This window comes from Dama dama, chromosome 11 (assembly GCF_033118175.1).
Source record: "Dama dama isolate Ldn47 chromosome 11, ASM3311817v1, whole genome shotgun sequence".
NCBI lineage: Eukaryota > Metazoa > Chordata > Mammalia > Artiodactyla > Cervidae > Dama > Dama dama.
In genome coordinates, this window is record NC_083691.1 from 84,421,175 (window position 1) to 84,445,880 (window position 24,706).

General features: G+C 41.3%; 1 protein-coding gene across 2 annotated transcripts in view; it reads right to left on the reverse strand.

Annotated features, from left to right (window-relative positions):
- Positions 1-24,706, reverse strand: part of CRIM1 (cysteine rich transmembrane BMP regulator 1) — a 202,968-nt gene that overhangs the window by 34,866 nt on the left and 143,396 nt on the right. For both annotated transcript variants that reach the window (XM_061155608.1, XM_061155607.1), the window contains 5 exons: positions 18,953-19,081; positions 10,603-10,759; positions 7,829-7,950; positions 7,115-7,324; positions 3,362-3,577 (listed from right to left, as the gene is read on the reverse strand). In XM_061155608.1, coding sequence (XP_061011591.1) covers positions 3,362-3,577; positions 7,115-7,324; positions 7,829-7,950; positions 10,603-10,759; positions 18,953-19,081 — 834 coding nt within the window. The remainder of the gene's footprint in view (positions 1-3,361; positions 3,578-7,114; positions 7,325-7,828; positions 7,951-10,602; positions 10,760-18,952; positions 19,082-24,706) is intronic.

Genomic DNA, 24,706 nt, shown 5'->3' on the forward strand with positions numbered 1-24,706 from the left:
TATTAAATTAATGTGGTCAACATCTGGCTCCAAGCTTCCCATAATGCATGGAAAAGAAACCTCTACTTGTTTAAAAACTGAGCTGAGTTTTCTCCTATTTGCAGCCCCATGCAGTCCTAACCAACCAACACCCAAACAGACTTCTAAACCGCATGTGACACTTCAATGTTTAGGTATTCACATTAATGGCTAAAAGGTGAATGGGGAATGTAGTAACTCCTGAGGATGTACCTACAGAGAAACTAGCTGCAAGTCTTGTATGTTTTTCCTACGTATAGACAGACCAGAGGGTCTTGAGATCTTGCAACAACTTAACAGAAAAGAACGTTGCCAGAAAACCCCGGATCTCTCTCTGGGTCTTGGCATTCACTGAAGTGACTTGAGAACTGTTAACTCAAGCAGAAAGCTGATGGGATATAACAAAGCAAAGTACAAGTGGGTGAGGTTCCTGGTTGAGCAATGTCACCGACAAGAGAGCTCTTCTAACCACCTCTGCACTTGAGTCTAGAAGGTGCAATTCTTGAAGAGAATCCCATTTTCTCAATGGACACAGGGACAGAAGTATCATCTGTTCTTCTCAGAATCAACTTCATAAAGTCTCCTCTTTAATAAACATGTAGTTATCACAGTCCTGCAGAAGCTCTCAGTGCTTCACTTTCTGTTTCCCTCATGAGTACACCCCCCAGCAACAAGTTTGACTGGACAAGGAGAGTGTCTATGAGAAGTGGGGTAGCTGCTTTGTTTTGGGGCTGAGAGACCAAATTGTGTAACTGTATCTCCTACTGCCAGTCCTGAAGGCAGCGACAGAGAAAGAACAGCCACTGGTTTCCACTGCTCCAAAAGTGCTCCAGGCTCAGTTTTAGGAAAACTGGATCACATGCATGTGAGTTAAAGATGGGAAGACGGGACTGCTTTCTCAGGGACCTTTTCTGGGTCATCCATGTTGAGGGCTAAGTTCTTTTTAAGAGACTGACTGACGTTAACTTTTGATGTGGCTGGCAATCAGGGCAACTCACACTAGTCTACATGAGGTTCTGCAAACTGGCACGAGGTTTCTGTGGGTTATGACAGCTTAGCTCTTGCAAGCAACACCCAACCTGGTGTCTGAAAACTCACAAGAGGAAGCAGCGATGAAATCATGAACTAGCAGCTGAAACGAATATCTCACACACCTCTTAGTGAGGTCCCCTGAGTCTGGAGGGGACCTCAGGGGAGGGCCAGCAGAGTTGGAGTGAGAGCTGCAGCTGAGATGCAGCGTCTGCCCCAAGGGCAGCAGACTAACTGAACCCTGATGAAGGTGTCATCTGGTATCTTGCCCATGGTATCTTCCTTCGTTGGGCCTCTTTCCATTTTTAGGAAGAAAGGAGAACCCCTCTTTATACCTCTGATTCCAAATATTAACAAGTTACTGACTAGAAACATATAAGTATGTTTTCTGTGACCCAAACATTATTGACTAGAGATGTTTCAATGTTCACTTACATAATAAATTGCCGGTCATAGGCATTAGTTTCTACAAAAATCCCCCGGTCAATAGTGTGTTAACTAACTTATTCTGTTTTTTACCAGTTCTTTCACTGGCGTTCATTCATTCTTTTTATTTCTATTCCAGCCCCCTCTTTCTTCTGTGCTATGCTTCTCTCCAACTTTAAAATATCAAAAATGAATGAGAATTTTAAAAGTGTGGAAAAGAAAGAAGTGCTCTTCTATTTTCTCCCTTTATCTTCACCTACAGGGATGCTCAATCTTTCTTCATGAGTCCACTTCTAGACCTTGTTCTAAACCAGGCCAGATGAGAGTGTAAGTTAAGGAGAGAGGGACTGACAAAGCATCCGAGGAGACACAATCACTACAAGGGACGCAATTCTTCTGGTTTTATTGCCTATATATCATTTTGGGACAATATTATAATACAAGTATCCTAAGATCGGGCTTCCCAGGTGGCACTAGTGGTAAAGAATCCACTTGCCAATGCAGGAGACGTTAGAGACGAGGTTTGATCTCTTGAGTGGGGAAGATCCCCTGGAGGAGGGTATGGCAACCCCACTCCAGTATTCTTGCCTGGAGAATCCCATGGAGAGAGGAGCATGGTGGGCTACAGTCCATGGGGGTCGCAAAGAGTCAGACATGACTAAGTGACTAGCTCTGTCATTTCCAGGGTATATCCTAATAACATAACACATCTGAATGATTACTTATATTAGAAAAGATGTCACACTAACTAAGCTTTTCAGACTAACATGGTTGAAAATTACACCAAAGACTCTGTACTAAGATAATACCTGAGCAGCAGGGCATGATGATAACAGCAAAAATGTGGCTATCCCTACAATTTCACCTGATGCAATTTAAAATATCATCAATGTGAACCCAGGAAGATTTTGGACATCAACTATGCTGGTTATATAATGACAGAATAAGAGATTCCAGTTGGTTGACTAGACAATCCAATGTAAAGAAACTAATCAAATGCAAGGGTTTTTGTTTTACTGAGCAGAAATGCTTTAAGAATATACATTTAGAAAATAAATGATTTAAGTTGAAAAGATAAAAGACTAAGCAACAGCAAAACAACACTAGTGTGCTATCTACTTGGTAATGATAAATGTACAAATTAAGTATATTCTGGAAAAAAGTTATATATTCTAGTATTAGAATTGCTACTTTAGTTGCAAGATCAGCAACTTATGTTTAAAAGTCTGACAAAATTTCATTGTATTTGTTACATGACTATAAATTCATCTGCTAAGGCCAGATTATCTGAGGACTGGAAAAAAAAAGACAACAGTAGTGTTCTTTGTACATATGCAGTGCTGGTCACTTAATACTTTTGGATCTTAAGCACTGCAGATTTGAAAATGTGGGTGTTATGCATATTTTAGCAATTCTTCTGTTTAACAAAGGCTCTTCATCAAACACATATATCTTACATTTTTCAAAGAATTTAAGTTACATTCTTTATCAATTACTGCTCTTCACATTTTGCAATGACAAAGATGACTTTTCACAATAGCAAAATCATTTGGAATAATTTGGTGCAGCAGGACTCTCTCTTGAGTCTCAGATTTACGGTTAAGAGAAAAAAAAGACAGAAACAATTTTCTGTTATTGTTCAAAGTCATCTCTGGTGCAAAGCATACTGATGGCATAAACATGTGACCGACAGAAGGGAGTGGATTTAGGAAGCCGGCTGCCCGGGTCGCTCCCGCCCGGGATACTGGTGACTGGGCCTGGCACGCTCCCACATGGGGCTCCACCCGGCCCCCTGGTCTTGCAGGAGGACGAGGCTCGGGCTGCGGCCCCCGCGCTGCCCGCCCCGCGCCTCCCCGAGGCCCAGCCTCCCGAGGCGCGCGCCCGTTACCTGGGCACTGCGGGCAGCAGGAGTCCTGGGTGCGGGCGGGGTCCTGGCAGAGCAGCGGCGGGCACACCTCCGTCTCACACAGCACCCGGCCGCCGTGGCACGCGCACTGGGTGCACGCGTCAATGTGCCACGTCTCCCCCTCCACAAAGTACTCGCCCCCGGGGGCGTGGCAGACGGAGGGCGTGCTGAGCTCCGGCTTCTGCACCTCGAAGTCATCTGGGGAACGAGAGAAGATCCAAACACAGGAAATGATCCGGCTGCAGTCTCACCAGCTGGTGAAGAACCCGGCGCTGTGGGCTTTGAGGGACAGAGGAGACGAGCTGGTGGCTCCTACCCCGAGGACAGGAAGAAAACGTTCCATGCACAGAAATAAAGGCAGAAGAGCTATTTTTTCAGGAAATGGTTCGAGTCTGTCAACATGGAATGACAGAATCTGTTGAGACAATTAAATTACAGGGACTCTCACTGTGGAAGGAAACAGGAGCCTCTTAGGGGATGTCTGTGAATGTGTAGGACTGTCTAGAATAAAGATCTCTCACTAACTGAATGTTCACTATGGTCCGGTTTCCATGTTTAGTACTTTACATATGGTACTTCGTTTATTCCTTACACCAGCTGTGTGAACAGGTAGCGTTATCCTATTTTACTTATGACGAAACTGAGAACTCAGAATATTGAGGGGAGACAAGGGATTTGAACCTAAGTCTATGCTTCTTTGCATCATGAACGTGCCTATAGATTAAACAGAACTGCCAACTGATTTGTGCTTCATCCTCTTCATTATCTTTGGGGCCCTGAGTCCTTTTAGGCTCAGAAATAAGTCCTACTGTTAAGCGGGACACACCCCACTATAGACCAGCTGTCAGCCCAGTGAGCAGGAATGCTTTTTCAGAATCTACAGTGTGAAACCTCACCTGAGACTAAACATTCGGAGATACGATCAAGAGAGGTAAACGCTTAGAGGTTGACAGTAAGTATGAGGTCTTTTTCCCCAGTGGAGGGGTGATTTGGAGCTCCTGGTGAGATGATAATGATAGTGAATTTAATGCTGGAAATGTCTGAAGAGGCACTGGGAGTTGCCCTGAAGTTGTGCTGAGGAAATGAGAAATATGAAGATATTAACCATGTTCGTATCATCCAAACACAACAGGCGTTTCCAGAAGGTGCTGACAGGGGGGAACCCTGAAGAGCAGCCGTCTGCAGACACTGCGGCGGGCTCAAGCCTGGAGCTCAGCGGAGATCGGGCCCCAGAAGAACTACGCTGTTTGTGCAGAGATGCTCGGAGCTGACATCTCCTAAGAACTCATGGGCTATGTCTTTCAAAGTAGTGTTCAGCCTGAGAGTTAGCAATACTGAGGAGATACAGTGGTGTGGGCCCAGGTCCAGCTAAGAAGGTAACTTTTAAGACAGCTTTGTCTCCAGGGAGCTAGTAAAGACTGGAACTTTGACCAAGTGTACATACCACAGAAAACTGACATCAGCCAACACTTATGTGCATAAGCAACTGGGCCAGACATTCTAGTATATGAGGGAAGTAGAGAGGAAGATAATTAGAATAAAAATTGGGCTGGTATGAGATAAAGTACATTTCTCATGGCTTACAGGAAAAGATAAAATTGTTCCAAACAGTATCAGTGCACTAATGTTGGAAAGAGGCTCCCTTTGGAAAGGACTTGCAGAGGGTTGAGAATTGCTGCCCTTTTAAATGTGGATGACTCGGGAAAATGGTCAGAAGAAAAATGACATGTGTCTGCAGGTGCCTTACCCTCTGATTTCCTTTGCTATATACATCCATGTACCTCAAGGCAAAACATGAGTGATCAGATGTGACAGAAAAACTGAAAGGTAGAAAAAGTAAAAGGTAGAAGGTAAGAGAGATAGGGGAAAAAAATCTGAGAAACCATATCATCTAATGAATCGTCTATCAGAAGAGTTCAGAGTTGCTTACTTATCTCAGAAGGAAAAATAGCTGATCTTTGAATAGAAGACAGAAGAAAATACTCTTTAAAGTAGGAGTAGGAGTCCATGAATGTATCAGTGCAGGGGTATCTATTCAGAAAGTTCCATACATGGCAACTCACTAAAGATTTCTGGAAGAAAACATACCTACATATCTATATATGTTAATACCTATATGTTTTTGTATGTGTTATCTAGATAGTCACTCATCCACAATTACACACCGCTAATTCTGTGTGTGTTCATGTAAGAACTTTTCATATCTCTGTAATAGAGAAAACTACATTTGGTTTCACTGACTTTCAATACTCAAGTCAGTCATCTATTCTCAGTAATATCTTTGCATTTCCACCAGTTAGAGTTCTTCACTGAGTACCAAGTTTAGCAAAGACCCAGATGCAGGCCACACTCTACACTTTCATGCTCATAATTAAAGCACGGGGGTCTTCACTGGAATAAATGATTTTTCTTTCCCCTAAGAGTCAAATCAGTTCTGTCTCATTACATTTGTTCATTTATCTTCTGTTTCGGTAGACACTGGTGGTTTTTCATATTTAACTAGCAAAACATGAACCAGGAAACAGTTCTGATACAGAGCGCATCTGGCTTAACCAGGGGAAACAGAACCAATCTGGCCACTATCATAGGGGCATGGAGGCTGCCTGGCACTTTCCTTAGGTATCGAGGTACGCAGACTCTCAGGGCTGAGAAGGACTTCCAGTGCCCCTCTGCCCACTCCCACCCTGGCAGGCAAAGCAGGTGCAGACCCAGGTGCTAGTGTGTGGCGCCTTCCCTCCCAGGCGGAGCCTGCCTTGCTGCCAAAGGCCCAGGTCTCAGGTTCTTGAGTGTACCTGTTGCACAGGCAGAGGGAGATACAGAACCAGGACTGACCAGGGGAAATACCTTCACTACTCCAAACTCAGACAGTACATTTCAACTGTAAAAGAAATCTGATGCAAGACTCAGGAGACTTCACGTCTCTCTGGCCTGCCAGCTGACGCACTATTTTACTTTGGTTAAGAGAGTTAATCTCTGTGTCTGTTTTCCAAATGAAAATCTGCCTGAGTTTATTTTTCCCTAACTCAGTGGCCTCCACTTAGTGGAAGAAATAATAAATATAAAACCGTGCTGAGCTCTTTGCATGTAAGGTACTAGATGAGGTATTATCGTAATAATTACTGTTATGGACAACCATAATTTGGAGCACTGTGAATTATAAATCTGTTCTTCTACTAACTTATCTTGATGAGCATTATTATGATTTTAAATGTTTTGGATATGTGGTCACTCTAAACATCTCCATTTGGCAAGACTGCCATATGTCTATTAATTAGGAATAAAAAAAAGCAATAGCCACAGACTTTAGTAATTCTCTCCCTCTCGATTACTACTTTATAAATAAAAAGCTTTCATGGAATAAGATCAGCACCAAGCCCCTCCAATAAACTAACACACTCAGCCTCAATACACTATCCATAAAGTGGAGAGCTGGAGTTTTAAGTACGTAAGACCACAAACCTTTATACAAATGGAGTTCAAAGACCAATATTAGGGAGTTCAAATCTTCAAAACTTAGGAGAGTGCTTTTAGAGCTCTAGAATAGTCTAGTGGTTTCTGGCTAATCATTTATCATGCCCTGTTGACGCTTGTGGCTACTGCTGATGAAAACCAGAGAGGTGAAGTGTGTTCCAGGGGTCGTCCCCTGCACTCCCCCCCGAGTGAGAGACGTGATGAGGCGCTAGCAGGCGGAAGTCGCTTGCTCAGGGAGCAAACGGGCCGTCAGCCAGCCTTTACCTGAACACGATGGGCAGCAGCGTCCCGGGTGAATGGTGGGGTTGCCACAGGCAGGCACGGGGCAGGTGATCAGAGCGCACATCTCCCGTCCGCTGTGACAGTAGCATTCCCGACACCCATCATGCCAGCTCTCCTCATTTTTATGGTGATGGCCATCCATGGACAGACATGTGCCGGATAGGACGGGTGGCCCGGCGGAGGCAGAGACCTCTGGACAGACAGAAGGCAGGCTGGTGAAGCAGCAGCTACTACACAGGAGAAACAGCCTGCAGTGTCTGGACAGGCAACGCTACTCAGTCACCAAAAATCCCGTCTACATAGCACGGTTCGTGATACGGGACAGGACCGTGAAAATAATTCATGTAAATATGCCCTCAATTTTGAAAAATGGAAGGAAAAAACCCTTACAAATCCGTGTCTCTCCTACTGGCAGGCTTATAACTGAATTTTCCTCCTTTCGCTCTACTTTGTCTTATGTGCTGTCTGTCCAACTGTTTGAGACCCCATGGACCGTAGCCCGCCAGGCTCCTCTATCCATGGGGTTCTCTAAAACCAAGTGGGGTGGGCAGTGGGGGCTACAGTCCACGGAGTGGCAAGAGATGGTCCCCTAGAGAGTGATGGTGTTGTCAGAGCGGACAATGACCAGTGAAACTGTTTCATTGACAGGCTGTCTTTTTCTTGGTTCCTGGGGAAAGGGCATGCACTGGCACTTACCTTTGCACTTGCAGATGAGACAGCCATGACTGTCCTTCTGGAAACCCAGGGAGCAGATCTTACTGCACCGGAGCTCTGGGCATTTCTTACAGCGACAGATGTCACAGCCGTGCTTATTCTTCCTGAGTAATTAAAATTTTGTCAGAGGTCAGAAAATCCGAAAGTCTCAAATGACGCCCCAGTGCTCACCCCCAGGGTCACGGAAGTGGTATTGTTGTCATTAAGCAGAATGACTTGACCTTCTTCTCTCACGACCCTCTGGAGCGACGTGTAATTAGCTCCCTGGGGCCATGACCACCATCCACCCATGGCCAAGGGTTAGAATTGTCCAAGCAATGAGGAGTCTAGGATATGACTATCAGAATCTCAATGATATGACTGTTGATTTGATTAGGAAAAGTGGTACCAAGTACAAAAGAAGATGAACGTGCAACTTCATGAATAAGAAGGTGAAGGACAGATGGCTGGTCAATGTTGGAGGCCAGCATTAAAGGCAGAAGTCCTTCTTTTGTTAGGGCCACTGCCTTCCTCACATGACCACATTCTCTTAAGAAATTTCAGACATCAGTAAACATTTTATTGAGATATCTATAGAATCTTGTAGTAGATAGACAGAGCTAAAGGACACACAGACATGATGAAGAATAAAACATCTGAGAAGTTCTATACTCAATGTCCAATAGTTATTTCATTAACCAGTAAAGAATACCAATTGAAAAACTATGGGGCATGACTGAGGCACAGAGAATAAAGGAAAATGGCTGGATGAATAATTTTTTTTTCCCTTTAATAAACCAGGGTGCCTAAATTTTGCGCTGACCAGGAAGATGATATTAAATAATTACGTGCTTATTAAAATATCACCATGGTTCAAGTGGACAAAAAAATTCTTAGCAACAATTCCTTGTTTTCTCTAAAAGGAGAATGATCTTCTCTGCTACAAAAGGTGTTCATCTGCTCTCCTCTTCCTTCTGTTCACTATCTGCAGCTCCGGGTCCTCTCTTAGACTTAACATCTCCTCCACACGCTTTGCCCTAGCTGGGCTTCCTGGGCAGCAGAGAAGGAGGGGTTAAGTCTAGCTACCTTCAGGTTTCATCCCAGGGAGCCCTAAAAGGCAACGGTGTGCTCAACTAAAAATAAATAAATAAATAAACCCTGTTTTTTCTTATGTTGGGCAAATTAAGAGGTTCTAAAAGAAAACAGCCCTGTGGGAAATGTTGGTATATACCTGCCCAGTGACAAACTATTATCTGCTAAGTGAAATGAGAACCAACACCAGAGTTTACATGTTTACATCAATATAATGAAAACAACGGATTAAATGGATGGTTCATACTCATGCCATAGACTCTGCCATTTTTGAGCCCTAACAAGTCTTTAATGGGTTTGTTTGTACACTCATTTATTCACCTATCCATTCCTTCTCTCCACCCCCCTCCCTTGTGTGAGCATTTGCTGCACAGACACAGTAATGATCCACCCAGCAGGTATACATGAGCATTAACCTAATACTCCCATGTGGTGTCTGGCCAGGATTTCTCCTTCAGAGGCTGTCCTTGAAACACATGTGCTAGCCATTCAACTTGGTCCTCCTTGAATGTGCTTAATGACAGGAATATCAAGTGGAATCTACAATCTTCTAGAGAGTCCTCTCCAAAATGAAGCTTGGACTTGAGTGCAGCCTGGGTTCTAAACTGTTATAATGCTGCAGGAAGAGGTTGTAGGTACTATTATGATAATAATCCTTTATTCTACATTAGCAAGTAAGCTAAGAAATAACTCTACTTTTATTAGTTTTGCATTCATATTTTAGGATTAAGAAAAATGATGATTTATTAGTTAACTTGGGGAATTTTAAAGAATAATGTCTCCCAACTTTAATTATCCAATTAAAATTAAGGTTCCCTTCTCCCTGTTAAACATGAATTTCCAGGGGGAAGAATAAAAACAGTGCCTTTAAGGTGCTGGGCAAGAGATGATGGCTCCAAGTCCCTTATACTACTAGCATTATATAAACATATCATATTGGAAAGGGAGAGAGACTAAAATGGAAGGAACCAAGGCAGGAATGAGAAAGAAAAATTCTGAAAGGCTATTTTTAAGGAACCAACTTGACACATGCAGAAGGAGATGCTAAGACAGACAGCAAAGTAACAAATGTGAAATATCTATTTTCCCCCGAGAATAATCTGAGTGTTCATGGGGTTTGAGTCAATCAAGAATATTTGAAAATATAAGTCATAATTCTTATCTCCAAGGAAATTCATAAAATCTACTGCTACTGAAAAAAAAGGATAGTGTAAACTGTAGACAAACATCAAGGTAAGATAGGGAGGCAGGTAAGGATGCTCCATATTGCAAATCAGCAGCTTGGCATCCTAAAGTATGGACTAAATAGGTTATTACAAAAGAGTCGCTGGGACAGCTGTGCAGAGTCGAAGAGTTTACATCTCTGGGGCCTCATGACAGGTCCACTCCCTTCAGCAGTGTCCGAAGGCCCTGCCTATAGGGAATCTCACCCAACAGGCCCAAGGGCAGTGTCATAACAAGGCTCTGGCCCGTCTTCAAAGAAGAGTAAAACCTGATTCTTACCCTTGGACATACCTCCTTTTCCCACTTTCTGATTCCTCTAACAAAACAAGCATAGATACTTCGGACTTCAGTACATCACTGATTTGTTCACAAACACACAAAAACAGCCTCCAAAAATAGGTAACACACTTCGTCAAGTTACAGACAACGGAGAAGAGCTCTTCTGATTAAGAAATACGTACAGATATCCAAATGGACAATGCTTTTCACAGACTACGGGTCTGCACTTCCTGGGGCGCGGGCGGCACTGACAGATCTCACAGCCATAGGCGTCTGTTAGGAAGCCGAAGGGGCAGTTCAGGGTGCAGCCTCGTTTGAGGCCCATGCAGAGCTCCTCCCCTGTGAAGACACATGGACAGCACGTTTCTCCCAAGGATGAAGGGACCAGAACACATCCGACGCTTCAAGATCCCCCGACCGTCCAGTCCTCCACAGATGTGAGGTTCTCAGGTCTGCCACAGCATCAGCAATGGTTAAAAACTACAGATGGTGCCATTTCGTGTTTATCATGGTTATCGGAATGCAGCTTCACGCTTTGGTACTAATACACAGAATAAAGTTCAGCTCTTGAATAATAGTTTCTGATGTTACTCCAATCTAGGGCTGAAAAGCAGGCTGGCAACTACTATTTAAGATGTGGATAAAACGGAGTGCGCTTTCTCATGAAATTTGTTCTTATTGGTCACTTCAAACCACTGATTACTATTTATCATTCAAACGTGAGAACTGGAAGCTTACACCTCAAAATTCATTATGCATTTTGTTCCTAATACATGCCATGAGAAGCACATTCACATATGTTTACTTTTATGAGTTTTAGACGTTACTGTATAATACTGTATACTGTATGGAGCATAAAGGACTGCTTACCTTTTCCTTAAGAGGTATATTTCTAATAACTAATACAAAGTGAAACAATCAGTGTTTCAACTAGATACTTTTTCCCCACTGCTGAAAAATATTCAGCTATTTAGATACACTTGGCTAATTGACAAAAAGTGTATGTGCCAAAGAAATATCTAGATTAATGTTTATCCACTATTTGAAATGTTCAAACTCTCCCCTGTTGGCAGAACCTGGAGTGATGGCTAACTGTCCTCTGAGTCAGTCATAACTCACTGTAGAAGAGGGGAAAAGAGGGAAGAAGAAATAGTGGCTGGCACAAGAAACTTCTATTAGCTTAATGGAAATCTTCTAAAGAAATGTAAAAGGTATGACACAGGGATTACAAGAGTAACACAAGCAATAAACATGTTAAAGTAAATAAGAAAAGCATGCTTGGTGATGTAACTAAAGAAAGTTGAGATTTGTCTAAATTAAATGTAGAATTTGAAAGAGAATCAAATTTAAAGAAGCAGATATGATGCTGGCGAAAGTGTGGCAATGTTTAATCAGTGTTCTGTGTGGACTGGTAAAATGGGAAGAGACTACTTTTGTTGGAATAATAAATGCATTTATGTGGATATCCTTTGAGCATAAACACTGTAAATAATGTACACGTTATTGGGAAAAACAGAACACATGTCCCTTCTACACACAAATCTTTTAATCTAAATTTAAACCTTGTTGCTGCTTAGTTGCTTCAGTCGTGTCCGACTTGTGCGACCCTATGGACTGCAGCCCGCCAGGCTCCTCTGTCCGTGGGATTCACTAGGCAGGAGAACTAGAGTGGGTTGCCATGCCCTCCTCCAGGGGATATTCCCGACCCAGGCATTGAACCTGGGTCTCCTGCATTGCAGGCAGATTCTTTACCACTGAGCCACCAGGGAAGCCCCCAGATTTAAACCTTAACTACAATTAAATAGTTGAAATGGGTTCATGTTTTACATAAATATTTTAAGAGAGCATCTTTTGTGAATCTTAGCTGACAACACTTGATATTTAATATGCTATCTTTTAAAAAGGATAATGTGATTTATGGTATAATTTTCTAGTTTGTCATCATCATAAACCTTTCATTACACATATTTAATGTAACCTCATGGGTCTGTATCACACAGTGAAGCAACTGATTACTAATTTGCATCCTTAAAAGCAATATTCTAAATGGCTCATTTGAAATTTTATAATTATATGACTTGAAAGGTCATCATTGCTTCCCCATTATTACAGAGATGATGAAGGAGGGAGAAGACTTTCATAGCCACACTTCTTTCTCTGACACCAAGATCTAAGTTGTGAATCCATTTTTTCTTATTACAGAAATTTTAAGTCTTGATATCAAGTACATTATGTGGGAAATCCATGAATTAAAACCACTCTGAGAACATCCCTGGGGACCGAATTCCTTGAAACTCTGAGTCTGAGCACCTCTGTGCTTTCATTTTTCTGGTGGTCCTGTAAAGTCAAGGAGTTTTCCCATAGATCTTAAATTTATTGGGTTGGCCAAAAAATGTGTTCAGGTTTAACCAGAAAGACCTGAACAAACTTTCTGGCCAACCCAGTAGAATGGGCTTTCATCCTGAATAAAAGCTGTTGCATCACTAAGCTTAAAAATTTTGAAAGAAACTAAGTCTGTCTTTACCTCTGCTTTGCAGCAGACAGGAACTTCAAGCAAAGGCTGCTGCGTTTAAATGAAAATAGAGCACATTCATGGTCTTCAGACTCGCTGTGACTTCTTGAGCAGGTTGCCACTGTGCTGCCCTGACTTGGGACAGCTCATCAGCCTGCTATCTCATTTCCCTCCCTAGAAGAAGGGAGCTCTAGGGCAGGGATCCACTTATAGTCCAGATGCTATCATGGTGCTCAGCATGGAGCGAGCACTCAGCAAGGACTTGCTAAGGGAATGAACCTGTCAAAATTCTTGCTATTTACTCCTCCACTCTCATCAAGACTGACATGCTCATAGAAAATACTTGGGGAATACATGTACACCCATGGCGATTCAAGTCAAAGTATGGCAAAACCAATACAATGTTGTAAAGTAAAATAAATAAATTAATTAAAAATAAAAAATAAATTAAAAAAACAAACAACAAAAAAAGAAAATAATGGGATGAAAAAACTTAGTATCAAAAAAAGTTTAATGATACTGGAACTTGCTAAATGTCTCCAAATATCATCTGCTAACTCAGAAATAGGGAACATTAAAGATTTCAAAGTATTCCTAGATCCATGTATCAATTATGAACTTTTCTTCAGAGAAGTATAACTTTAAGGCAAACATTTTACAAAAAGAGTAGAACAGATACATTAGAAACATCTTATTCATAGATGGGTGGGGTTTATAGGTTTGTTTCAAAAGTGTCGGTAGAAAGAATGGTGAAAGTGAAAATGAAGTTGCTCAGTCCTGTCTTGACTCTTTGCGACCCCATGGACTGTAGCCCACCAGGCTCCCCCATCCATGGAATTTTCCAGGCCAGAGTACTGGAGTGGGTTGCCATTTCCTTCTCCAGGGGATCTTCCTGACCCAGGGATTGAACCCAGGTCTCCTGCATTATAGGCAGATGCTTTTACTCTCTAAGCCACCAGGAAGTCTTTAAGTTTATAATTTTTCAATGGTGTGACTTCACTGTGATCCAAAAATGCCTTCTAATCCAGAGGGGAAATTTCCCATTGAAGAGAAGTGCTAAATAATGGCAAACTACAGAGCCTGTATGATATGGCTGGTTGACAGCAGCTATGCAGTAAATTTTGTTTATTTGGGAGAAAAAAAGATGCCTTTGCTCGCAGGGGCACAGTGTGGCCCCAGCCGCGGGGAGCACTGTCCGTGCTTTGCTCTGAGCGGACACCACGGGGACCGCACACCGAACACGGCGTGGAGGTGCCTGGAGCTGTGCCGTGCTTCTCCTGCAGGGCTTCACGCTCTGGGGTTCTGGCAGTTCCCGCCAGTCTGCAAGCAGTTACGGACACCACAAATAAAGTTCCTAAGGCTGTTAAGTAAAGAAGTTAACACTGCAAACAGTGGTCCCAATTTTGCCTTTGATAAGTGTTTGTTCAGAGTAACAATGACATAAAAACAGGAGCCTGCCTCTGTGCATTTGAAGCTGCAAGCTTCCATTCTATTAGATGCTTGCTTCAGATATATATTTCATGAAAACTATGAAAGCTTTTCCTCTTCCTGCTACCATTAGCTTTCTATGTCTGCATTAGTTTCTAGATAAAAGCATTATTAATCCCTAGAATTACAGAATGTTAAAAACTGGAAGAGAAGTTACAAATAATTTGATGAAATCCACTTGATTTTAAAATGTAAATAAGATGCTAAATGATCAATACCATTTAATTCATATGGATGTCATTTACTATATACAGTACCCATAGTAAGCAGAAATGCATAATATATGACGGCAAACATTTTGGTTAAAGTAATGCTACTAACAGCTTGGTATCAATAAAGTTATCTTTAGTAGCTTGTCCAAATGATTTTGACCTCTGTTTCTATTGAGCATTCTTAAACGTTTTCCACCATGTTTCTTTTCTTTATTCTAAATATGTCTTTGAAAAAATGAGTCAGGGACAATTTAAATTGTCTGTATGCCCCTGATGCATTACTTTGCTTGGCAGTGTTATAAGAAATGTTATTTGTTACAGGTTAAAAAAGCAAAGTTACAACATGTTCAAATAAAATCATCCTTTGTCATATATCTTTCAGGTTATTTTTAAAGATTTTTTTTTTTTTTTGATGTGAACCATTTTTTGAAGCTCTTATTGACTTTGTTACAATATTGCTTCTATCTTTTTGGTTTTTTGACCCTGAGGCATTTGGGGTCTCAACTCCCTGACCAGGGATTGAACCTGCAACCCCCTGCATTGGAAGGTTCACTGGACCACTAGGTAGTCCCTCCACCTTCTTTTTAAGGATGTGTTTCTACTGGATTTTGATTTCAATCTTCAGTGACTATCTATGATATACTTGACTATAATGTAATAGCACTACAACCTAATAGCATATAACCAATATTACCAACATATTACCAATACTAGTCAGGGATAAGGTCCATTTTTATCTTTTTCGTACTCCTAGTGTTTGGCATATAGTAGGCACTCAATAAATGCTAGAAGAATGAAAGAAATGAACAAGCAAACAACAAACCAGCCACAAAGGAGAAGTTATTTGGTGCTGGTCTTAATTTTGAGAAAGAAATCTTGACACCAGTGGTCTGTACATATAGTCTAACTCCTAAGGGAAAACTTGGGTATAGATGGTTATGACCAATGCATGTGAAACAGGCTTCGGTGGGATGCAGAAAAATAATGTGAAGGAGAGATTTAGATAAAATCCATACTTAACATGTAGCTGCAATGGGCAAAAGAACATATTTAGCCATCCTTCAGTACAAGGGACTTTCGTTTTTCTAAAACCAGGTGAAAGAGACTGAGAATGTTCGAGGGTTAAAATGAAAAGGCAAAAGGAAAGCTGTTTGCGTGTGTGCCCTCAGAGGACAGAAAGAACCGGAGGCAGGTTGGTGTCGGAACAAAGGAGGGGAAGCTGGGGGCTTTCCAGTCAGCCAGCTCCAGCTGACTCAGAAAAGCATGTTATAAAACAGCTATTGTGTAGAGTAAACAATTACCATATGTCAGGTACTAAAGCTAGCTTTGCATTCATTAATTAGTTGTCCTCAAAATAACCCATTAATTTGGTATTATTACCTGCCCTTTATAGATGCAGACACAGAGGCTCTGGGAAATAAAGCAATCTACCCAATCACCCAGAGACAAGTCAGTCTGATGCCAGAGGCTTGGTGGGGAGCTGGGCCCAAACACTCACAAGACTCTGACACCGAGGGTGTGGCAGCTTGGTTTAATCTGGCTTACCTATCAAACGGTGTCAGGACTGCTAACGGCAGGAAGGCTCTATGGCTTTGTCATGCACGTTCCCTGTCCTTTCGCTTGTTTGATACAGACAAAATGACAAATCCCAGTTGACACAAAATGCAACGCTCTCCTGTACTTCTTTCCTCCTACGTGTTAATGAAATGAAGGCACACAGCAAGCAGGACGTGGGGCTGCTCCTTTGACAAAGCCAGGCAGAGCAGAGTTCTCAGAGCCTCAACTTGCGAAAGCCAGTCAGATGCTTTTGACTGGCTCCACTGACAACTGAGGGAAATTGCTTCTTTGGATTTAACTTACAAAGGGCTCACTGTGAATCAGCTGCATTCTTATGTAAGTGTGCCCGTGTCCACAAGTTCGCAACACCAAAGCCCAGGTGAAGACTGTGGGTGGGGTGATTAGGCACAATGAAACATGAATTTTTAGACTTCAAAAAATTCAGGGAAAAATATTAGGTATGCTCCCATGATCAAAATGGGTGTATAGCTCAAGAGATACAAGAGAAAGATTAAAATATAAACTCTTTGTTATATATAATCACCAATTATCTTGGGGTCAAAAAACCCAAGCGGACTATTTAAGCCAACAGATACAGCTGCCAAAGCAGCCGCCTAGTGAACCTGGCCTTCCAAAGGGAGGTATAAAAGGCAGATAGGTGTATGACAGGGACCTGCCCTCCTCTGAACAGAAACAAGCGTAGGAAGGCAGACAGTCCGATTGGTGGAGGCTCATGGGAATTTTAAAGGTAGGAACAACCAGCATCACAGTAGTTTGATAATCTCCCTTGCAGCACTAACTCCATCTGGCAGACAGTATGATGGTAACAAGTAACTGAGAAAACTGAATTATGCAACTTCTACTAAGTATCTGTCTTTATCAAAAATATCCTTACCAAAAAAAGTGTTGAATAATTAAGGAGAAGGGGAATACAGAGTCCAAGGAAACTGATAAATCAGAAGGTGATCATCTCTCTACATTAATTGATTCCAACTCTCTGTGCCTAGGGTAATTATACCTAGAGGCTCACAGAGGACCTGCTGATTAAAGAAGCACTGTCCATATTTAGAGACATCGAGAGAAAAGAAAGAGAGTTCAGAAAACTAAAAGAGGCCAAATGTCGATTCAAAAGGAACAAAGGATTCTAACACTACAGAAACTAAACTTGATACTGACAATTGAAAATTCTGCAAAATGAACGTTTAAACATGAGATTTTCGACATTTAGGAAAGAAACCAATGACTACCAGAAGGTAATATGGTGAAAGTGAAAGTCGCTCAGTCTTGACCGACTCTGCAATCCGATGGACTATAAGTCCATGGAATTCTCTAGGCCAGAATATTGGAGTGGGTAGCAGTTCCCTTCTCCGGGGTATCTTCTTAACCCAGGGATCGAACCCAGGTCTCCCGCATTGCAGGCGGATTCTTTACTAGTTGAGCCACAAGGCAGTATAGGTTCCTGAAAAACAATCTATACCCTACCAACTTCATCATATTTACAGTAGGGTTTCCAGCAAAGAAATGTTGCAAATAGAATGTATTTTGATCTTAGATAAGGTACAGGCCAAGAATTTCAATATTTCCTTGTGGAGATGGAGCTGATATGATGTTAGTTGAGTAACTCCAAAGAAAAACTGAAGACTGTGTTCAAAGTCATTTCACAGGTAGGTCTTTGGTGCTAACAAGGCCCTGTCCTTGGTTCTGTACAATTTATTCTAGGGCAGTGATTTAGATGAGGACATGTAAGTTACGCTTATTTAATATAAACTGAGAGACACAGATAAAGTATGAGGTCACATCAACAAGATTCAAAAATATCCCAACTAGCTTGTAAACGGTTGAAAATGCTCAGGGTAATTTCTTGTCCAATCCGACCTTGCATTTGTGTCATTAAAAAAAAAAAAAAAAAATCAAATGTCTAAGTACAGAACAGATGAGAACCACCTAAGAGAGCAGCTAATGCAAAAAGCATCAACTGGTTCTAGATCCTTATAAACTCAGTGTTAGCTGATAGTGTATAATCCAAAGAGCTAACACCCACTTAGGCCACACAATAGCAGGGCAGTGATCAGACCAAATTCTGGAGTATTCTGTTTGTTTCTAGGCCATACATTTACATAAAAACCATGACATATTTTAAGTGTATCAAAAGATGGAAAGACCCAACAGAATTCTAGAAATTATGTCACCTGGAGAATGACTAAAATGTTTATTCTCGTAGAAGATTTAGAGGAATTCAAAATCATTTTAAACATGAAGGGCAATTTTTTTTCCCCCAGGAAGAAATGCAATATACCCTATCTTGTTTCAGAGATCATGGTGGAGACACGACTGGAATCTACATGGAGGAAAGTTGGGGTCAAAAAAGGGGAGCGCATTCTAAAGATTATGGTGCCCACGTGTGGAATGTGACACTTCTGTGTGAGTGACCTCCTTGTCACCGGCTGACCCAGACAAGGGTGGTACTGAGAGCGCCCGGAGTGTTTGGAATCATGTGCTCCAGAGCTCCCAAGGCTGCACCCACGAAGCAGCTGGACAATAAGGCGTATCCTGATGTATAATGAAATGAAGGTGAAAAGCAGAATAAAGGGCAGCTCTTCTTCTGCAACTGACTGTGTGTTTACATTAAGTACACTTTTTTTCCCGTCTTTCAGGTTGCTAAGGCAATGACATGAACAGGAATGAAAAGGTAATTCAATCACATAATGTGCTTTGACAATATCATATTAGGCTCTGAAAAAACACAGTCTTCCATGTACTCACTGTTTTTGCACTGACAAGTTCGACAACCATTGTGATCGAGTTTGAAACCATAAATGCAGTCCTTCTCTGTCAGGGTACAGTTTGATAACTCCCCACATGCAGGTGGATCAATTGTGATGTAGGTTGGTTCTAACAACAGAGAGAGAGAGAGAAAAAAAAAAAATCAATGAAACATATGATTACCTCTTAAATGCTATTCAATCTTTGAAATCCCACACTATGGTAAGTTATAGGAAAAAACCTAATCAATAATTTTCATCAGATCCTAAATGTTTATACCTTCATAAATATTGTTAACCCCTGAAAAAGAAATATTTTTATTTAGATTTTTGAAAATCTGACCCTCTAGTTCTTTGTGTTTGAGCAATTTATACATTGGGTACCTTCTATAGAAAGCTGGCAAGAAAGGTTAAAATGAATTTAAGCTTTTAACTGTTCTTCTATCTCCTCCTGATGTTTTCTTAGTTTTTTAAATAATAGTCAGGACACAGCTTCCAACTGTCAATTATCTCACTCTCCATTCTACAATACTTCTGACATCTATTTGAGTTTTTTTTTTTTTTTTCAAGTTACTAAATCAGAGATGTTTCTGACACTCTAAAACATTTAGATTTCTTTGATCTGTTATGTGACACTCCGTCAATTATTACAGATGACAGAGCAGATAACATCAGCTATGGGAGTTTATACTCAGGGCCCAGGGCTTATGGGAGTGGGAGTGAGACACACACATTCAGGAGGAAGAGAGTGCAACCATCCTGGGGTGAGATGCCCAGAAGAAACCAAGGCCAGAGGCGAGCCTGACTTGCCCTGCTGTGCTAACAATGAAGAACTGCTCTGGGTGACAGCGGTAATCACACACTGATATACAAGTGCATTACCTATCTACATAATGTCCAAGGTGCTCTTCATAAATGCTTTTGCATTTTAGATCACAGTCCAATGAGATGGGTGTTACTATTATCCCTATTTTAACAGATGAGGAAATCTAGCATCCTAACTTGCCCAAGGTCATGGAGTTAGTAAGTGGTGGATCCCAGATTCAAATCCAGTTGTTCTGGCTGTAGGGGCACACAGTCAGCTTCTGAGTGATACAAAGCGCCTCACAAGGGTACCTGTTTTGCAGTGACGGATAATAGACGGTTTATACAACCTCAGTCCATGGCAAGAGTGCTGTCCAAGGGAACGGGGACAATGACATATTTACGTGGCCTCTTTTCAACCCAAAGATGCTATGAACTTCTTCAGAGTAAACTAGTTTTCACAATATCTTTGGGAAGCGCTAAATACAGAATGTCTCTAACCTATGTTTTCACAAACGGAAAATATGAGGTGCAGAGAGGGTAAGTGGCTTATCTGAGTTTACATAGCAACCCGGCAGCAGGCTGTGAATAGAACAGAACAGAGGTTCCTGACCTCCTGTCCAACAGTCTATCCATTAGTCCACACTGTCTTCTCAAGTTTCATCTCCAGTTACCATGGAAGAGAGGCCAAAAATAAGTGTTTTAGCTGCCACTGCTAAGATCAAGAGTTCTACGTTTTTATCCACCTGCTAAAAGAGGCCAGTGATTCAACTCTTCACAGGTGGTGAGCACTAGGACTTTGTTACAGAGATGCTTTCATCAGCATTCTCCCAGCAAAAATACATATGAAGACAGTGTAGCATATTCTCTATTTTTATTACAGCACAGTTGAAGAACATCTCCCTGAAATTTTTATCTAATTTCCACTGCTGTAAAATTTCTAATTTTCTTCAATGACTTAAAGTATCTGTTTTGATGGGCAACTATAAATATCAAAAAGTGGTTTAATTTTCAGGCGAGTTTTAAGAATTAGTGGATTAAATACAGTAGTGTTGCTTTCCTCTCTTAAATTTCCTGTAAACACTGCTGACCAGTCGCTTTATCTATCTATCTATGTCGCCCCTTGTGGCATTGTGGTGACCTCAGTTCCATGACTAGGGATCGAATCTGTGCCCCTGCATTAGGAACACAGATTTCTTAACCTCTGGACCACCAGCGAAGTCCCACACCTTCAGTTTTTAAACCTACAGGCTTTCCTTTACCACTACTATTCCTACTCATCCAAGATAACTCTATATCAGCCTTTAGCCATGAGACTGCTGAGGTTTTGTCAAAATTATTCTAACCACAAATATAAGACAGAGCAGGGGACCAGGGTCGCATCTGAGTAAACCACATCACAGATAATCCCATTGAAAGACAAGTCAGGTCTACATTCCAGAGAGTTAAGGATCAGGGGTGGGTTCTAAACTCTTTGTCTATTGCTTCAGTGAATGGCTTATGGGTAAAGAAATGTCTTGGGTACATCCACACAGACCCAAAGCTTGTATTCTTTACTGATATTTAAGTTTATGAGAAACTTCTGCCTTCAGAAAGTGTATGATGGAAAAATATATACCTGGGCAGATGACACTGACACTGAAAATGCAGAATAATCCCAGGGCAGTATGGGGTTTTACTTTCAATGAGTTTTAGGGATTTGTTAAGAAAAATGGTGATGTACAAGTGTATCATTGGTGATGTGCATCTTATTTTTGATACATAACCTGACTAATGGATGAGATGAGGATTGTGATCTGTGGCTAGAAAGTAAAAGAAAAAAAAAACAAAACAAACCGCGGCATTGAGGATGAGAACTACAACATTGACTCTAACAGTCCCACACTTTATCCAATGGCTGCATCTGCTAGGTAGTCAGGTCTCAGGTGTATATCAAGCACACATTTCTCTAGGACGAAATACATTCAACATGCCTCCCTATAACATGCAGGATAACAACTTCAGCTCAGTTTACCAAATGAAAAAAAAAAAAAAAAAGCATAGAAGGGCTATTTAAGTAGGTGCTGGTTCAACAATGCTGCACTGTAAATATTTTAGACAAAACAAGTCCTGCTGAGTGTCTTCCAGATTTTGACAATGTGGTAGAATGTAAAGAAGCAAAACATGATTTTGTGCCTAAAATTAATATTTCCCCATTCATCAGTGATGTACATCAGAGGGCAGAAACTGTGAAGCACAGAGCTCTCAAATTCTGACTCCCTCAACATATACTATGAAAACACAGAAAAACTCAACAAAACCATTTATTCAACAGAACTTATTTACTCTAAAACTATTCAACTGCCCCTCAACAGATTAGACTGAACACAATACTCACTGTGATATGTTAAATACAGGCAGATGTCTAAATTATTTTTAAGAAGCATTTTAACACTAGTCATTTCATTTTATTACATTAAACAAATAATTACGGTTTTTGTTTTCAAATACAAAGTGGAACAAATTTTAAAAGCCTTATGAGGGTGGAGGTGCATGTTTTTTGGGTACTTACTGCTGCTGTCCTTTGTCACTGGAGTAACTGCGGATTTGTAACACACACACATGCCCGCTTCCCTGGTGGCTCAAATGGTAAAGAATTTGCCTGCAATGCGGGAGACTGGGGTTCAATCCCTGGGTCGGGAAGATGTCCTGGAGAGGAGAATGGCTAACCATTCCAGTATTCTTGCCTGGAAAATTCCATGGACAGAGAAGCCTGACAGGCTGCAGTCCATGGGGTCTCAAAGAGTTGGACATGACTGAGTGACTAACATTTTCAACAGATGCATACAGGTAACTGCTAAGTCACTTCAGTCATGTCCGACTCTGTGCGACCCCATAGACGGCAGCCCACCAGGCTCTTAGATGGTCGTTGTTGTTGTTTAGTTGCTCAGTCCTGTCTGACTCTTTGTGACCCCAGAGACTGCAGCACGCCAGGCTTGCCTGTCCTTCACCATCTCCCTGAGTTTGCTTAAACTCATGTCCATTGAGTCAATGATGCCATCCAACCATGGGGATAAAATACTGACATGAAATGCCAGAGAGCATATGCCTTTCTAGAAGGATGATGGTGATGCCGTGTCCTTGGAGGGTATCAGTTGAACAAAGACTAAGACTTCTGGAGACATTAATGCATCTGCCTGTTGTGTGAAGCAAATAAAATGGTGTTCCTTTAAATTGGTTGGGCAGAGATGTCTTTAGTGGGCCTCTTTCAGAGGCAAGAAATGCTCTTGGATCTCCTTATTTAGGAGAATGGGAAAATGCTTGCACAAAGATGGATTTGGCAAGGAGAAATTCAATCAAGTACTGCTTACAGGATCACCCTGAAATTCCATCTCATCTTGTATTGAATCAGCTGAGGAATTAAAGAAATACCTTAAAGTCCTCCAAAGGAAGAAGGCTTGAAACAGCAGGAATTCATTGTCTTTGGCTACAACTATTTCTAAAGGGAACCCTGGAACCGCTTCTTTGTGGAGAAGAACTCTAGAAATATTTTCTGAGCCTAGAAGCAATAAAGAACAAAAATGGGTGTTTGTTATGTCTATATCCATTTGCTGTTTCCTACCCTGCATCTGAGTGGGAATCTCTACTTTCCTCGACTTGTCCTTTTCCTGAACGATTTTTAAAGACTTTCCAAGTACCTATACCTAACACTGTCCAGAAGAGCTATTTTTCACAAGAACCCTTGGGACTGTGTCAGGAGTGCAGATGTTTAGCTACCAATTCTTATCCCAAATCTCAGAAAACAAAAATGCTGGGAAAAAAATTATTATAGCATGCAGTAACATAAGCAAACACATATCGGTTCTTCATTTTACAGATTATTAAAATTTCCTTCATATCCTAGAAGTCCAACAAACCTCTTATCAGTAAAAACATTTCCAGGAAAATAATCACATTTTTCAAGACTTAGCCACAGACACTGTTTCTGAAGAATGCCACCACTATTCTGCACTGAAGTTCAGGTATTTCCTAGAAGCAATTTAATCCACTCAGTAAAGATATTAAGGCACTGTGATTGCAATGAATTTGGTTAAGGGTATAAAGTTGAAATAAAATCATTATTTTTAACTCCAAGGCCACAGCACTAGACCATAAAGTAACATACATTTCATTATTCAGGAGGTATAATTGTGTTGAGTAAATCTAAGCTCTAAACTTTCTTGCTTCTTATTTTAAGGAAAAATTTCCAAAAAAAGGAAAGGGAATTAAGTTGAAACTCCAATCCAACCTTTTAAGGTCTTGATTTAAAGTTTTAATATCAGTCTTATCATCATCATATTGGATAGTTCAACATGTTTGGAATGACAACAGAACAAAAGGGAATGTATTTTGACTACCAGTTAATTAAAAATGTGCAATGATAATGTGAATTTGCTTCTGGAACAATGTATATAATCACTGGTCTTTAAATTTCACATAGATATAAGTGAAAATGTTCATCGATCCTTTTTAACTTGGTGTCTAAACTGTGTTACTCCACTGAGTGCCTGGTTTTGAATAAACACAAGGTTCTTCTCATTACCTTGATTACTACGAGCTGTTTATCTTGCAAATAATACTAATTATCTCCACTGAGAAATGTGGGAAGCACTCTTTCTGATTAGCAACCCTGGGAAGGCTGACAGCCCATTAGTTGCTCTTGAGGATGAGTGGGTGATCCTGGAAAAATACACTCGTGTAAAGCATACAGAGCCAGCGTGCTTAGGACCGTATGCAGCACTGACTCTATCAGGAGGATAAAAGTTAGCTTAGGTTCCAGATCCCAACTGTCTCCAGGTGCGCTGATCCCTCCCTGAGGTGCGCTCCGGGCGAGCGGCAGGTCTGGAAGGCCTGCCAGGGGTAGCGATGTCCTGGATTCCTACAAATCCATACAAGTGCACACACACACGCACACAGACAGACACATGCCAAG